This window comes from Palaemon carinicauda, chromosome 8 (assembly GCF_036898095.1).
Source record: "Palaemon carinicauda isolate YSFRI2023 chromosome 8, ASM3689809v2, whole genome shotgun sequence".
Classification (NCBI taxonomy): domain Eukaryota; kingdom Metazoa; phylum Arthropoda; class Malacostraca; order Decapoda; family Palaemonidae; genus Palaemon; species Palaemon carinicauda.
In genome coordinates, this window is record NC_090732.1 from 136,595,396 (window position 1) to 136,611,681 (window position 16,286).

General features: G+C 46.0%; 1 protein-coding gene across 1 annotated transcript in view; it reads right to left on the reverse strand.

Annotated features, from left to right (window-relative positions):
- Positions 1–3,176: 3,176 nt before the first annotated feature.
- LOC137645963 (cytoplasmic dynein 2 light intermediate chain 1) overlaps positions 3,177–16,286 on the reverse strand; it is a 76,698-nt gene continuing 63,588 nt past the window's right edge. The window contains exon 9 of the mRNA XM_068379040.1: positions 3,177–5,006. Coding sequence (XP_068235141.1) covers positions 4,938–5,006 — 69 coding nt within the window. The 3' untranslated portion in view covers positions 3,177–4,937. The remainder of the gene's footprint in view (positions 5,007–16,286) is intronic.

Sequence of the window (16,286 nt, forward strand, 5' to 3'; positions counted from 1 at the left end):
GAGCCTCTATGTCAAGCCTTGGATAAAGACTTGACCTTAAAGACAGTTATCTTTTGGCCCTGACTTCTGCAGGAAGAGTCAGCGGACTACAAGGTCTTCCATAGGACATCACCCATTCAGGGGGATGGGTGCTAAGTTACTCGGTTTTGCCCCCGAGTTTGTTGCAGACTCAAAATCCGTCCTTAGCGAATCTTAGATTCGGGGCCTTTTGGATTGGGAGTCTGTGATCGGTAACAGACGATGCTGTTTGACTGTTGTTATACCCTGCAAGGACAATGAGGTTATATATCATAAGGATGAGAAGAACTCGGGCCCCATATCATCAAGCTGTTCATTAGCGCGAGGAAGACCAAGAGGAGAATCACGAAGGACTCGATCTCCTTTTGGATCAGACGAGTAATAGAAAGGCCACGGGCCACAGACACCTCGACAACAGGTAGACGTCCCCGTGCCCATGATATCAGGGGAGTAATACTTCCCTGGCATTCCAAAGAATTTTTCTGTTCAGCAGGTACTGCAAGCAGGCAGGTGCAAACATCAAACAATATTCACCTCCCGCTACCTGCAAGACGAGACATAACCCACAGGAGCCTAGACACATTCTCAATAGGTACTGTGGTGGTTGCTCATAATGTGATCTAAACACATCAGCTTCCTTGTGGGACAAGTATCAAAGGTTCAAGGGCTGAGGTTACCCGCAAAGTAAGTTTAGGATGAATGTGGAGGTGAATGACCACATCCTACTTCATCATCCCCTCTTTTGGGGTGCAGCATTCGGGGAACCCTGCACAGCTGACGTCGTTCTTCTGTGGGTGAGTTTCATGCTCTTTGGACAACCTCATATACATGTATATGTGTTATGTTCCTATCCTCCTGTCATGGGGAAGGGGTTAGACATATACACTAGTAGAGGGCATAGCCCGAATAGCTATGGTGTATGTTCCGACAGATTAATTCCTTATTCTCCAGCAATGATTGCCCAGGCTGTGATAACGTGCTGCAGGATCCCTCAAGGTATCACTATACAGTGGCTGTCCCGGGACAGTTGGCAGCCAGTTGGTTTGGACTTCCACCCACCTAAAGGTGAGTCTCCTCAGTAAAGAGCGAAAGGTTTGTATTTTGCACAGGAATAAATGACAAATTTGGAAGTCTTTTGTATTTTTCCTAGCAATACAAACTTGGAGCTCTTTACACATACTGACCTGCCAGGACCAACCCCCTGAAAGTCCTGCCGCAATTACAAAAGTGACGGTTAGTCGCTAGTTCTGGTGTGAGCGGGAGGGTTAACCTACTCCGCTCCCCCCCTCCGCTAAGTAGTGGTGGGTAGTTATACCCTGACAAAATGTTTATCGGCTGGTTTCAGCTTTCACCGAAATAATGCTCCTCAGTAGAGCTCCAGATTTGTATTGGTAGGAAAAATATAAATTGCTTCCAAATATGTCATATTCAGAATGTCACCGTAGTGTCTCTTAGAGGAGCATTCAGCAAAGCTCGATTCACTGAACCTTAGCAGGACATTCATAGCCAAAATATGGCATTCAGTAGAAACACGCATCTTCTGTTCCAATGAGAACTCTAAGAGGTGTGTGTGTCTACCTGACTGATTGGGCCTGCCATACGGCCAGATATTCCAAAGATCGGTGTAATCGCTTCGGCTTCTCGCGGGGAAATAATTAAACATTTCATCACAGGCAAAAATGATTTGCCTTTTTGGCAAATCGGATGTCTAAATTTCTCAGGGATTTACCACTTCTGTATACCAAGCCAAGGGTTCTTCTTCAGTCTTAGGCATTGTAGAAGAGAGGTGTTTTGTCGGAGTATCCATTTTATTTAGTATGAGCTGTTACCTTCTCTGTAGGGGGAAAACACTGTTCAGAGCCAGCCATAAAAAGCTATCACCGGACTAATGTCCAGGTGTGAAATAGAGTTTCCTGCTCAGTGCCAGCAATGGAGGTTCATTGCCTAGCCATAAACCGGGTTTATCACTTAGGTATGTAATCAAGATTCTTCATTCCCTTGAGAGGGAACTGTTGAAGCTGACTACAGACAAGAGCCTCACCCTCAAAATAGTCTCGTCCTCCTCCATACCCTATATCGCAGTTCAGAAACCAGAATCAGTAACCGCGTGACTCCTGGTGTACCCTTCTTGGCTGTGAAGTAAGGAAAATTAGCCAATGATTTGATTTGGTTACTCTTGTGCTTTGTAACTACACTTGCAACACTTGGTCAGTGCTGAGAAGTTGAAAAAAGAGGAACAAAGAACAATTTTTTCAGGGCTAAGGGAGGTACATTGACTGGAGTCTTTTGCCACTCTCTCCTTCCTTCTTCCTCAAGAAGAACTCTGGGCAAACTGCATGAAGTCAGAGGTGTAAGCATAATTTATAAGAATCTCTCTATTATGCAGGTATAGTATTAGAGGCAAAGGTAAATAAATCAGATAGCATTTACTCCCCATTATCTGCATGATGTGACCCTCAGGTCTGGATTTCCTTAGGTTCCATGATATCCTAAGAATTTTGCACCTTCATACCTAAAGACTATCCAACAGGGTCTGAGACAAAATATTTTGAGAAAAAGCAGCACCAGCAATCTTCAAGTCTAGGAACTTTAAAATTTAATCTTTACTAAGAAAGTGGCAATATTTCTCTGACTGACACTTACAGCAGATCGTCATTCACGTTAGTACCCCTTTTTTCTTTATCAATAACTTTCTTTGGCATACTAGGAGGGATGAGAAGCCGTCTATTTCAACTTTCGAGGGTTGCAGGATTGTCCTACCTCATATTTGTAGATTAGAAGTGATTGTTAGAATGCACTTAAGGAGGCTTATTCAATGATTGAGAAATAGGTTCATTGTGATCATTAGCTTCTTGAATGGGATTGATCGCTTGTTTTTCAGTCTCATGACATTTACTGATGAGCTTTTGATTGATGCCTCATTGCTTAATCTTTCTCTCAAACAGTGTTTTGCTGCTGCTTGTTTCTTCAAAATGAGCCGGGAGCTGCACCCTGTGATAGTCACTGATTCAAGAGGCTACAATTCAATAGGAATATCTTTATGGCTTGACTTCATAAGTTATTTGTTGAGAGAGAGTTTCACATTATGTATGGTACAGTGAAAGTACAAAAATACATACAGATATTTTCAGAACAATATATCAGAAAAACAAGCTACATGCGTGGTTAAATTGATATTTAGAAAATTCTTTATTGAAGATACAGTATATCCCAATGTACAGTTTTTGAGAGATTACTTGTCTTTTAAAAAAAAGAATCTGGAAGAATTTTTTCTTATTTGAACTCTTAAGAAAAGTAAAACCCTAAAGTTATGCTAGGCACAACTACTGTAATTGCCTTGTCTAAAAATTCTTCCAATACCCAAATTCCAGGTGGTCAAGACTGCTCCACTACACCATTTGCTATTCTTTACACATCTTATGTTCACAACAAGAGTGAAGACGATCTTCATTTGTTTCATGTTAAATCTTTTTGTTACCCTCTTAGGGGGATCAAAGATCTGAGGTGACATGGTGAGAATTTTTTTAACGGGCCACTTCAAGATGCATATCCATAAGAACACTTTCTTGCTGGCTCAGACAGGTCATCCTATAAGTCCATATTGGAAAGTGATATTTTTATATAAATTAAATTTAAATTTGTTTACAGTACTTTAAATGCTGGCACTTAGACAAGTCCATCTAGTTTTACAAGATTCTAACCTCAGTATTTTATGCATTATGGGTGATAGACCAAATTTTGGTTATTGTTAAGATATGGAAGTCATAATCTTGCTCAATCTTCCATTTCCCTTGTTCTCTCAAAACATGGACTTCTAGTGTTATTAGGAGTGATGTCTTCAATACATGGTTAGATCCTAGCAGTCGTTATCTAGTGATTATCCTTATCTATTTATTGTCTCATCTTAAAGGCTAAATAGGCCTATCCTTATAATAAATGTTCCTCTGATATTGAAGTCTCGGTCATCAATTGATTTTGATGCTATATAAGTACATTTATTGGGATGGGTGAAATAAAAAGTTTTTAATGCAACATTTTGTCTTTTTATACAAACTTGTCACTTTGTCATATTCGGTAATTTTCAACTCGACTGGAGGCTCAAGGTGGTGTTTGCTTAGTACTTGATACTACTCTTGTGTCAACAAAATATGAGCTATGTGTTCATTTGAAGAGCATAAATGATGGGTTTGGATGAATACTTATTTAGTATTTTTAGATCAAAGGTTTTCACTTCTTATTTTTAGGAATTCCTTTGGGTAAGCTCTATGATTATATGAATGGAGCTTGGAAAAGCAGTGATAATTAATTGTTGTTATTCCTCAAATTAAGTGACCCAGTATGTATTTGGCTGTGACATCATGGTCAGGCACACTAATGTTTCCAGCTAATAGAATCCACTGGAGTTATCCATTATTTCATTTCAACCATAGAATTTTGAAATTCTCATAACAAGTTCTTTCTTTCATGCAAGAAGTGAAAGACTGAATCAGGGTATTTATGAGTTATATGAATATATCTTTGTATTCTTTGTAATCCTTTTGATGCCTTGATTAAGTACTTTAATGTGCATGTTACACTTTCGCAACTCTAATTTTATATCAACTAAGGTAAAAACTAATAATAATAGAATAACCCTCACTAAATACATACCTGTCAGAAATGAAATTTATATGTTTTACTCATCACTGGTATCACAGTTGTAGCCTACCACTTATAGTTATACTAAATTCATTATAAAATTTGATCAATATAGGCCTACAATCAGAAAAATTATCCTATTTTTATGAAAATGTTGAATTGCTAGTTATGGAACATTCAAAAACCATTTTAACCTTTCAATTTCAATTAGCATTTAGAAAATTAGTCGAGAAAGACATTTATTTGGTAGTATTTTATCACAGTATATTCTTCGTAGCATTTCATGACAAGTCCAGTTCAGCCCATCTTGCATTATTACGTCCTACCTCCCGTCGGATTCGCTCCAGTTCCTGAAGGAAATGAGAAAAATTAAGTGTTTTATGTATATACTGTAATTAATTCTAAAGTACTTTGTATATGAAAAAAAACATGACATTGCCCATCCAATCATAGTGTCCTTAAGTATAGTGTGATTATTCTTCCTAAATATTTTTTTTAGGATTGTAAAGGCTTAGCAAGTCAACTTCAAGTGTCTTTTATCCTCTTCAAATTAAAATCGTGAGCTTTTATGATATATGGAATATTAAAACTCCAGGCTGAAAACATCTAATTTTTGGCCCTTAGATTGAATTTTTAAATATTTAACTTAGCCGGTGAATATATAATAGCTGCAACTCTGTTGCTCGACAGACACATACATAAAAACTCGCCAGCGATCGCTATACAGGTTGCGGGTGTGCCCACCAGCGCCAACTGTCGGCCAGATACCACTCTCGATGTAAACAAAACCTTCAATTTCTTCTCTGTCGACGTGTCGACAAGACGTACTTTACTCGCTGTTGAACCTGGAGTTTTTTCCCATCATATTTGGTGAAGTACTTTAATTTGGTTTGAGCTTTCGCAGTACAGGTGTTTTTCTTCAAATAAATCCTTGAACTCTTTTTTGAATACGGATTAATTGTTGATGACTTAGATCGTTTTTGGAATTTTCCCTTGACTAATTCAAAATGGCTGACCCTTCTCAAGTTCCCAAGTTTCGAAAGTGTAATGCTAGGGACTGTCATAGGCGTCTTCCAAAGGCTTCTATCGACCCTCACACTGTTTGTTCCAATTGTCGGGGTAAAACCTGTCAATTGGAAGATCGGTGTGAGGAATGCGTGGGCCTTTCGGAATTCGATTTTATCGAATTTGATAAATATACACGCAGACTAGAGAGAGATAGGGTAAGGAGAAGTTCTTCTAGGTCGGTAGATTTTTCCTCTCCACATGCCCCTGAACCTAATCCTTCCTCTGTAGTGGTTGTTCCTAACCCCCCTCCTAGCACTCAGGAACCGTCTATGCAAGACATAATGCGTGCTATTCATGCCTTGGGGGAGAGAGTTGAGGCTTTAGCAAGTGACCGAAATCAACTCATGGCGGACGTAAAGGAACTCAAGTGCCAAAGTGCCACGGCGGAAAGTGTCAAAGTGCCTAGTGTTACGCAAAGTGTTGTGAACAGTGTTGCGATCGAGGGTTCGTCTGTTCGTGCCTGTCGTCCACCTAGTCCGGGACCTCTTGCAAGCTCCCAAGCCCAGGGGAGAAGCAATGTCGTACGACTCATGGGTTCGAGAGGCCTTGATCAGCGAACAGACGTTCCCTCTATGGTATCAGGCGTATCTCTCCAAGATCGCCCCTACCAACGTAAGACGAGAGAGCCCATTTTTACCTCTTCGTCCGAAGGTGTTTCACGTAAGAAACCTTGGACCAAGGTCTCCAGACCTTTAAAGCGTAAGTCGGTCCCTTCAGGACAAGTCCAACGTCCCGGTTGTAGCCACTGGGACAGTTCGGACCCGTTGCCGTCATCTGATGACTGCTCGCCGCCTAAGAGAGGCAAAGTTGTGCCGTCTCATTCGCTAACCCCGTCTGTTACCGCACCTGCTTCCGTAGACCCTAAATGGGTGTTACTGCAAGACATGCAGTCTAAGCTTGCGTCCTTGATGGAGGACTACAACGCTGAGAAGGTTTCCGTTGAACCTACTGGCCATCAGCCATCCAAGCGTTCTGTTGTGCGTCCTGTTGACGTGGATGTAGCTTTCTCGCGTCAACCAGTTGGGGTGGTACCTCCACCGATGCGACCCAGTGTGGATTTCCAGCCGCACGTTGACGTTAGGCAACGCACTGATGCGATTGGTGACGTTCAGGACGTTCATCAACCATCAGAGTTGACTGCACAACCCAGACGGTCTAAACAGTCTTGGGTGGACGCTGTGCGTCCTCGCGCACCTGTTGTTGTTGACAGTTCCCAGACTGTTCAGCAGTTCCAGGACGCTGCGTCCGGCTCCGTCACGTATGCACCAGTGCGACCGGACTCTGCGAGTCAAATGTTGCCTACACCTTTGCCGTTTTCTCATCAGTTATCGGATGAGGAACTGTCAGATGAGGACGTTGCTGAACCACATCCTGAGGATCAGCCTTCAGAACTAGATGAGCCTAAAGCAGTTCAACCATCCTTGGACTTTAGAAAAGTCATGGCTGTTTTTAAAGAGTTGTTCCCTGATCACTTTATTTCTGTGGCTCCTCGTTCGCCGCCGTCAGAGTTTGTCTTAGGAGTTCCTGATACCATGCCTGCCTTTACTAAACTCGTTCTCTCTCGCTCATCCAAGAGAGCTTTACGGCTGTTAGGCGATTGGTTAGAGACCAAGAGGAGTTTAGGGAAGACGGCATTTGCCTTCCCCCCATCTAAACTCTCGTCTAGATCGAGCGTCTGGTATGCCACGGGAGAAGTTCTCGGCTTGGGAGTTCCTGCCTTTGCCCAGGGCGACTTCTCAAGTCTTGTAGACTCTCCCCGCCGCCTTGCCATGAGACGCTCGAAGATTTGTTGGTCACCCTCGGACCTGGACCACCTTCTTAAAGGCATATTTAGGGCGTTTGAAGTCTTTAACTTCCTGGACTGGTGTTTAGGAGCCCTGAGTAGGAAAATCTCTTCTGCCGATAGGGATGTTTCCTTACTCATTATGTCCTGCATGGACAAGGCCATCCGTGATGGGTCCAACGAGCTTGCCGCTTCATTCACGTCCGGAGTCCTTAAGAAACGAGAGTCTCTGTGCTCTTTTCTGTCAGCTGGAGTGACGCCATGCCAAAGATCTGAGCTACTCTTTGCGCCCTTGTCTAAGTGCTTGTTTCCTGAAGTCTTGGTTAAGGAAATTGCCTTGTCTTTAGTGCAGAAGGACACCCACGATCTAGTTGCGTCCTCGGCTCGCAAAGCTCCCCCTTTGCCTGCCTTGTCTGCTAGACCTAGGATAGACACTCCAGCGTCCAGGTTTATCCCGCCCTTTCGTGGCAGAGCCTCCAGCAGGGGAGGTGCTCGTGCCGAAGGGAAGAGAGGGAAGAGGAAAGGATCCAAGTCCTCTAAGGGCAGAGTCTGACTGCCCGCAACTTCAGACAGCAGTAGGTGCCAGACTCAAGAACTTCTGGCAAGCCTGGGAGAAGAGAGGCGCAGATCAACAATCTGTGAGGTTGCTCAGAGAGGGGTACAAAATCCCGTTTGTACGCAGACCTCCTCTAGCGACGTCCCCCATCGATCTCTCTCCCAGGTACCGAGAGGAAGAAAAGAGACAAGCCCTGAAACTGGAAGTGTCTCTTTTGCTAGAGAAGGGAGCGGTGGTCAAAGTCTTGGACCTTCAATCACCGGGGTTTTACAACCGTCTCTTCCTAGTTTCAAAGAAGACAGGAGGTTGGAGACCGGTGCTAGACGTCAGTGCTCTGAATGTCTTTGTCACAAAGACGAAGTTTACCATGGAGACCACAAAGTCAGTCCTAGCAGCGGTCAGAAAGGAAGACTGGATGGTCTCTCTAGACCTAAGGGACGCCTACTTCCACATCCCCATTCACTCAGACTCCCAACCTTTTCTGAGATTCGTCTTCGACGATGTGGTCTACCAGTTTCGGGCCCTGTGCTTTGGCCTAAGCACAGCTCCTCTCGTGTTTACGAGGCTTATGAGGAATGTGGCAAAATTCCTCCACTTATCGGACATCCGAGCCTCCCTTTATTTGGACGACTGGCTTCTCAGAGCCTCTTCCAGTCATCGCTGTCTGAAGGATCTCAATTGGACTCTAGATCTGACCAAGGAATTGGGACTCCTAGTCAACTTGGAAAAGTCACAGCTGGTCCCATCCCAAACTATTCTGTATTTAGGGATGGAGATTCACAGTCAAGTTTTTTGGGCTTTTCCGTCGGCCCCCAGAATAGATCAAGCCCTGCTCTCCATCCAGAAGATGCTGAAGAAAGAACGCTGCTCAGTCAGGCTGTGGATGAGTCTGGTAGGAACGCTGTCATCCCTGGAGCAATTTGTCTCGCTAGGAAGGCTACACCTCCGACCTCTTCAATTCCATCTGGCTTTTCACTGGAAAAAGGACAAGACGCTAGAGGCGGTCTCGATCCCGATTTCCGAAAAGATAAAGTCTTGTCTGACTTGGTGGAAGGACAATATCAGCCTACGAGAGGGTCTTCCCCTGGCAGTTCAGAAACCCAACCACGTTCTCTTCTCGGACGCATCGGACTTGGGCTGGGGCGCGACGCTGGACGGTCGGGAATGCTCAGGTCTGTGGAACTCGAGTCAGAGGAGCATGCATATCAACAGCAAGGAGTTTTTGGCGGTTCATCTGGCCTTGATAAGCTTCGAGAATCTCCTTCGAGGCAAGGTGGTGGAGGTCAACTCGGACAACACCACGGCCTTGGCGTACATTTCCAAACAGGGAGGTACCCACTCACTGACTTTGTACGAGATCGCAAGGGACCTGCTCATCTGGTCAAAAGATCGAGGCATCTCCCTAGTAACGAGGTTCATCCAGGGCGACTTGAACGTCCTAGCAGATTGTCTCAGTCGGAAAGGTCAAGGAATTCCAACCGAATGGACCCTCCACAAGGATGTGTGCAAGAGACTTTGGGCGACTTGGGGTCAACCCACCATAGATCTCTTTGCAACCTCGCTGACCAAGAGGCTTCCAATCTATTGCTCTCCAGTCCCAGACCCAGCAGCAATACATATAGATGCCTTCCTCCCAGATTGGTCACATCTAGATCTTTACGCATTCCCACCATTCAAGATTGTCAACAAGGTACTGCAGAAATTCGCCTCTCACGAAGGGACAAGGTTGACGTTAGTTGCTCCCCTCTGGCCCGCGAGAGAATGGTTCACCGAGGTACTTCGATGGCTAGTAGACGTTCCCAGAAGTCTTCCTCTAAGAGTAGACCTTCTACGTCAGCCACACGTAAAGAAGGTACACCAAAGCCTCCACGCTCTTCGTCTGACTGCCTTCAGACTATCGAAAGACTCTCGAGAGCTAGAGGCTTTTCGAAGGAGGCAGCCAGTGCGATTGCTAGAGCAAGGAGAGCGTCTACCATTAGAGTTTACCAATCGAAGTGGGAAGTCTTCCGAGACTGGTGCAAGTCAGTTTCTGTATCCTCGACCAGTACCTCTGTAGCCCAAATAGCTGATTTTCTCTTATATCTGAGAAAAGTACGATCCATTTCAGCTCCTACTATCAAGGGCTACAGAAGCATGTTGGCCTCGGTCTTCCGGCATAGAGGCTTAGATCTTTCCAACAATAAAGATCTGCAAGACCTCCTTAAGTCTTTTGAGACCTCTAATGAACGTCGTTTGGCTACACCTGGGTGGAATTTAGACGTGGTCCTAAGATTCCTCATGTCAGACAGGTTTGAGCCTTTACATTCAGCCTCCCTGAAAGATCTCACTCTTAAGACTCTTTTCCTGGTATGCTTAGCCTCGGCTAAAAGAGTCAGTGAGCTTCATGCCTTCAGCAAGAACATCGGGTTTTCGTCAGAAAAAGCTACTTGTTCTCTGCAGCTTGGTTTCCTAGCCAAAAATGAGCTACCTTCTCGTCCTTGGCCTAAATCTTTCGATATTCCTAGCTTATCGGAGATCGTAGGCAATGAACTAGAAAGAGTCTTATGCCCTGTTAGAGCTCTTAAGTTCTACTTAGCTCGTACTAAACCTTTACGAGGCCAATCTGAAGCGTTATGGTGTTCGGTTAAGAAACCATCCTTGCCTATGTCAAAGAATGCTTTGTCATATTTTATCAGATTGTTAATACGAGAAGCTCATTCACACTTGAGTGAGGAAGACCGATCTTTGCTTAAGGTTAAGACGCACGAGGTTAGAGCTGTAGCAACTTCCGTGGCCTTTAAGCAAAATAGATCTCTGCAAAGTATCATGGACGCAACCTATTGGAGAAGCAAGTCAGTGTTCGCGTCATTTTACTTGAAAGATGTCCAGTCTCTTTACGAGAACTGCTACACACTGGGACCATTCGTAGCAGCGAGTGCAGTAGTGGGTGAGGGCTCAACCACTACAATTCCCTAATTCCATATCCTTTTAATCTGTCTCTTGAAATGTTTTAATGTTGTTTTTATGGGTTGTCCGGAAGGCTAAGAAGCCTTTCGCATCCTGGTTGATTTGGCGGGTGGTCAAAGTCATTTCTTGAGAGCGCCCAGATTAGGGGTTTGATGAGGTCCTGTTGTATGGGTTGCAGCCCTTGATACTTCAGCTCCTGGGAGTCTGTCAGCATCCTAAGAGGATCGCTGGGCTCCGTAAGGAAGACGTACTTACAAGGCAGAGTAATCGTCTAAGTCGACTTCCTTACCAGGTACCTATTTATTTTGGTTTTGTTATATTGATAACTGTCAAAATGAAATAAAAAACTCTTAGCTTATACGATGTAAACATATTTAACTCTGGTCTCTACCCACCTCCTTGGGTGTGAATCAGCTATTATATATTCACCGGCTAAGTTAAATATTTAAAAATTATATTTTTAGATATACTTACCCGGTGAATATATAGCTGCAACTCTGTTGCTCGACAGACAAAAACTGTACAAAAAAACTCGCCAGCGATCGCTATACAGGTTGCGGGTGTGCCCATCAGCGCCATCTGTCGGCCAGATACCCAGCTCTATGTAAACAAAGACTCAATTTTCTCTCTGTCGACGTGTCGACAAGACGTACTTTACTCGCTGTTGCTAAACTGGAGTTTTTCACATCATCTTTGGTGAAGTACTATATTCTGGTTTTGAGCTTTCGCTGTGCAGGGTTTTTCTTCAAATAAATCCTTGAACTCTTTTTTTGTATCGGATTCATTGTTGATGACTTAGATCGTTTTTTGGAATTTTCCCTTGACCAATTCAAAATGGCTGACCCTTCACAAGTTCCCAAATTTAGAAAATGCAATGCTAGGGACTGTTCTAGGCGTCTTCCGAAGGCTTCTATCGACCCTCACACTGTTTGTTCCAATTGTCGGGGTAAAACCTGTCAATTGGAAGATTGGTGTGAGGAGTGCGTGGGCCTTTCGGAATTCGATTTTATCGAATTTGAAAAGTACACACGCAGGCTAGAGAGAGATAGAGTTAGGAGAAGCTCTTCTAGGTCTATTGATGTTTCCTCTCCTCATGCCCCACAACCTATTCCTTCCCCTGTAGTGGTTGTTCCTAACCCCCCTCCTAGCACTCAGGAACCATCGATGGCTGATATGATGCGTGCCATCCATGCCCTGGGGGAGAGAGTTGAGTCCCTGGCAAGTGACCGCAATCAACTCATGGCGGATGTTAAGGAGCTTAAGTGCCAAAGTGCAGTGGGAAGGGCTAAAGTGCCTAGTGATAGTGTTGTGAACAGTGTTGCGCTTGAGGGTTCGTCTGTTCGTGCCTGTCGTCCTCCTAGTCCGGGACCTCTTGCAAGCTCCCAAGTCCAGGGGAGAAGCAATGTCGCACGACGCATGGGTTCGAGAGGCTTTAATCAGCGAACAGACGTTCCCTCCATGGTATCAGGCGTATCTCCCCAAGATCGCCCCTACCTACCTAAGACGAGAGAGCCCATTTATACCTCGTCGTCTGAAGGTGTTTCTCGTAAGAAACTTTGGACCAAGGTCTCACGACCTTTAAAACGTAAATCGGTCCCTTCAGGACAAGTCCAACGTCCCGGTTGTAGCCACTGGGTCAGTTCGGACTCGTTGCCGTCATCTGATGACTGCTCACCGCCTAAGAGAGGCAAAGCGGTACCGCTTCAGGCACTAACACCGTCTGTCGCCGCACCTGCTCCCGTAGACCCTAAATGGGCTTTGCTGCAAGACATGCAGTCCAAGCTTACGTCTTTGATGCAGGACTTTCATGCGGAGAAGGTTGCTGCCGTAACTTCCAGCCAACAACCTTCCAAGCGATCGGTTGTGCGTCCTGTTGACGCTGAGGTAACCTTCTCGCGTCTACCAGTTGAGGGGGTTCCTCCACCGATGCGATCCAGTGTGGGTTGCCAGCCGCACGTTGACGTTAAGCGACGCACGGAGGTGGTTGTTGACGTTCAGGACGTTCAACAACCATCAGAGGTGACTTGTTTTGACGCGGTGCGTCAACCTCCGCAACCCAGTGTGGTTTCCACTGCGCAACCCAGTCGGTCTAGACAGTCTCGGGTAGACGCTGTGCGTCCACGCGCTCCCATGGTTGTTGACAGTTCACAGACTGTGCAGCAGTTCCATGACATTGCGTCCGGCTCCGTCACGCATGCACCAGTGCGACCGGACTCAGCGAACCAGACGTTGCCCACTCCGTTGCCGTTTCCTCATCAGTATACGGATGAGGAACTTTCTGATGATGATGTTGCTGCACAACAAGATGATCAACAATCAGAACTGGACGAGCCTAAGTCAACTCAACCTTCTTTGGACTTTAGAAAAGTCTTGGCTATATTCAAAGAGTTGTTTCCTGACCAGTTTGTTTCTGTGGCTCCTCGTTCTCCGCCGTCAGAGTTTGTATTAGGCATGCCTTCTACCGCACCTGCCTTTACTAGACTCGTCCTCGCACGCTCGTCTAAGAGAGCTTTGCGGCTGATAGGAGACTGGTTAGAGTCCAAGAAGAGTTTAGGGAAGACAGCATTTGCCTTTCCCCCTGCTAAACTCTCTTCTAGATCGAGCGTCTGGTATGCCACGGGAGAAGTTCTCGGCTTGGGAGTTCCTGCCTCTGCCCAGGGCGACTTCTCAAGTCTTGTAGACTCTCCCCGCCGCCTTGCCATGAGACGCTCAAAGATTTGTTGGTCATCATCGGACCTGGACCACCTCATGAAAGGGATCTTTAGGGCTTTTGAAGTCTTTAACTTCTTAGACTGGTGCTTAGGAGCCCTGAGCAGGAAAATCTCTTCGACAGATAAAGAGATTTCCTTGCTCATTATGTCCTGCATGGACAAGGCCGTCCGTGATGGGTCCAATGAGCTTGCTGCCTCATTTGCGTCCGGAGTCCTGAAAAAGCGAGAGTCTCTCTGCTCGTTCCTGTCTGCTGGAGTTACACCATGCCAGAGATCTGAGCTTCTCTTTGCTCCCCTTTCCAAGTGCCTGTTTCCAGAAGTCTTGATAAAGGAAATTGCTGCTTCGTTAGTGCAGAAGGACACTCACGATCTAGTTGCGTCCTCAGCTCGCAAAGCTCCCCCTTTGCCTACATTGTCTGCTAGACCGAGGATAGACACTCCAGCGTCTCGCTTTATTCCGCCCTTTCGTGGCAGAGCCTCCAGCAGAGGAGGTGCTCGTGCCGAAGGGAATCGAGGGAAGAGGAAAGGATCCAAGTCCTCTAAGGGCAGAGTTTGACTGCCCGCAACTTCAGACAGCAGTGGGAGCCAGACTCAAGAACTTCTGGCAAGCCTGGGAGAGGAGAGGCGCAGATTCACAATCTGTGAAGTTGCTCAGAGAGGGGTACAAAATCCCTTTTGTACGCAAACCCCCTCTAGCAACGTCCCCCATCGATCTCTCTCCCAGGTACAGAGAGGAAGAAAAGAGACAAGCCCTGAAACTGGAAGTGTCTCTTTTGCTAGAGAAGGGAGCGGTGGTCAAAGTCTCGGACCTTCAATCACCGGGATTCTACAACCGCCTCTTCCTGGTTTCAAAGAAGACAGGAGGGTGGAGACCGGTGCTAGACGTCAGTGCTCTGAATGTCTTTGTCACAAAGACGAAGTTCTCCATGGAGACCACAAAGTCAGTCTTAGCAGCGGTCAGAAGGGAAGACTGGATGGTCTCCCTAGACCTAAGGGACGCCTACTTCCACGTCCCCATTCACTCAGACTCCCAACCTTTTCTGAGATTCGTTTTCGAAAATGTGGTCTACCAGTTTCGGGCCCTGTGCTTTGGCCTAAGCACAGCTCCTCTCGTGTTTACGAGGCTGATGAGGAATGTAGCCAAATTCCTCCACTTATCGGACATCCGAGCCTCCCTTTATTTGGACGACTGGCTTCTCAGAGCCTCTTCCAGTCGTCGCTGTCTGAAGGATCTCAAGTGGACTCTAGATCTGACCAAGGAATTGGGACTCCTAGTCAATTTGGAAAAGTCGCAACTGGTCCCATCCCAAACTATTGTGTATTTAGGGATGGAGATTCACAGTCTAGCTTTTCGGGCTTTTCCGTCGGCCCCCAGAATAAGTCAAGCCCTGTTATTCATCCAGAACATGCTGAAGAAGGAACGCTGCTCAGTCAGGCTGTGGATGAGTCTGGTAGGGACGCTATCATCCCTGGAACAATTTGTGTCACTAGGAAGACTACACCTCCGTCCGCTTCAATACCATCTAGTTTTTCACTGGAAAAAGGACAAGACGCTAGAAGCGGTCTCGATCCCGATTTCCGAAAAGATGAAGTCTTGTCTGACTTGGTGGAAGGACAATATCAACCTCAGAGAGGGTCTTCCCCTGGCTGTTCAGACTCCCAACCACGTTCTCTTCTCGGACGCATCGGACGTGGGCTTGGGCGCGACACTAGACGGTCGGGAATGCTCAGGACTGTGGAACTCGAGTCAGAGGAACATGCATATCAACTGCAAGGAGCTGTTGGCAGTACATCTGGCCTTGAAAAGCTTCAAGTCTCTCCTTCGAGGCAAAGTGGTGGAAGTAAACTCAGACAACACCACGGCCTTGGCGTACATCTCCAAACAAGGAGGTACCCACTCACTGACGTTGTACGAGATCGCAAGGGACTTGCTCATCTGGTCAAAAGGTCAAGACATCTCCCTAGTAACGAGGTTCATCCAAGGCAACTTGAATGTCATAGCAGATTGTCTCAGTCGGAAAGGGCAAGTAATTCCAACAGAATGGACCCTCCACAAGGATGTGTACAAGAGACTTTGGGCCACTTGGGGCCAACCAACCATAGATCTCTTTGCAACCTCGCTGACCAAGAGGCTTCCAATCTATTGCTCCCCAGTCCCGGACCCAGCAGCAATACATATAGATGCCTTTCTCCTAGATTGGTCACATCTGGATCTCTACGCATTCCCACCGTTCAAGATTGTCAACAAGGTACTGCAGAAGTTCGCCTCTCACGAAGGGACAAGGTTAACGCTAGTTGCTCCCCTCTGGCCCACGAGAGAATGGTTCACCGAGGTACTTCGATGGCTAGTAGACGTTCCCAGAAGTCTTCCTCTAAGGGTGGACCTTCTACGTCAGCCTCACGTAAAGAAGGTACACCAAAGCCTCCTCGCTCTTCGTCTGACTGCCTTCAGACTATCGAAAGACTCTCAAGAGCTAGAGGCTTTTCGAAGGAGGCAGCCAGTGCGATTGCTAGAGCAAGGAGAGCGTCCACCATTACAGTCTACCAATCAAAGTGGGAAGTCTTC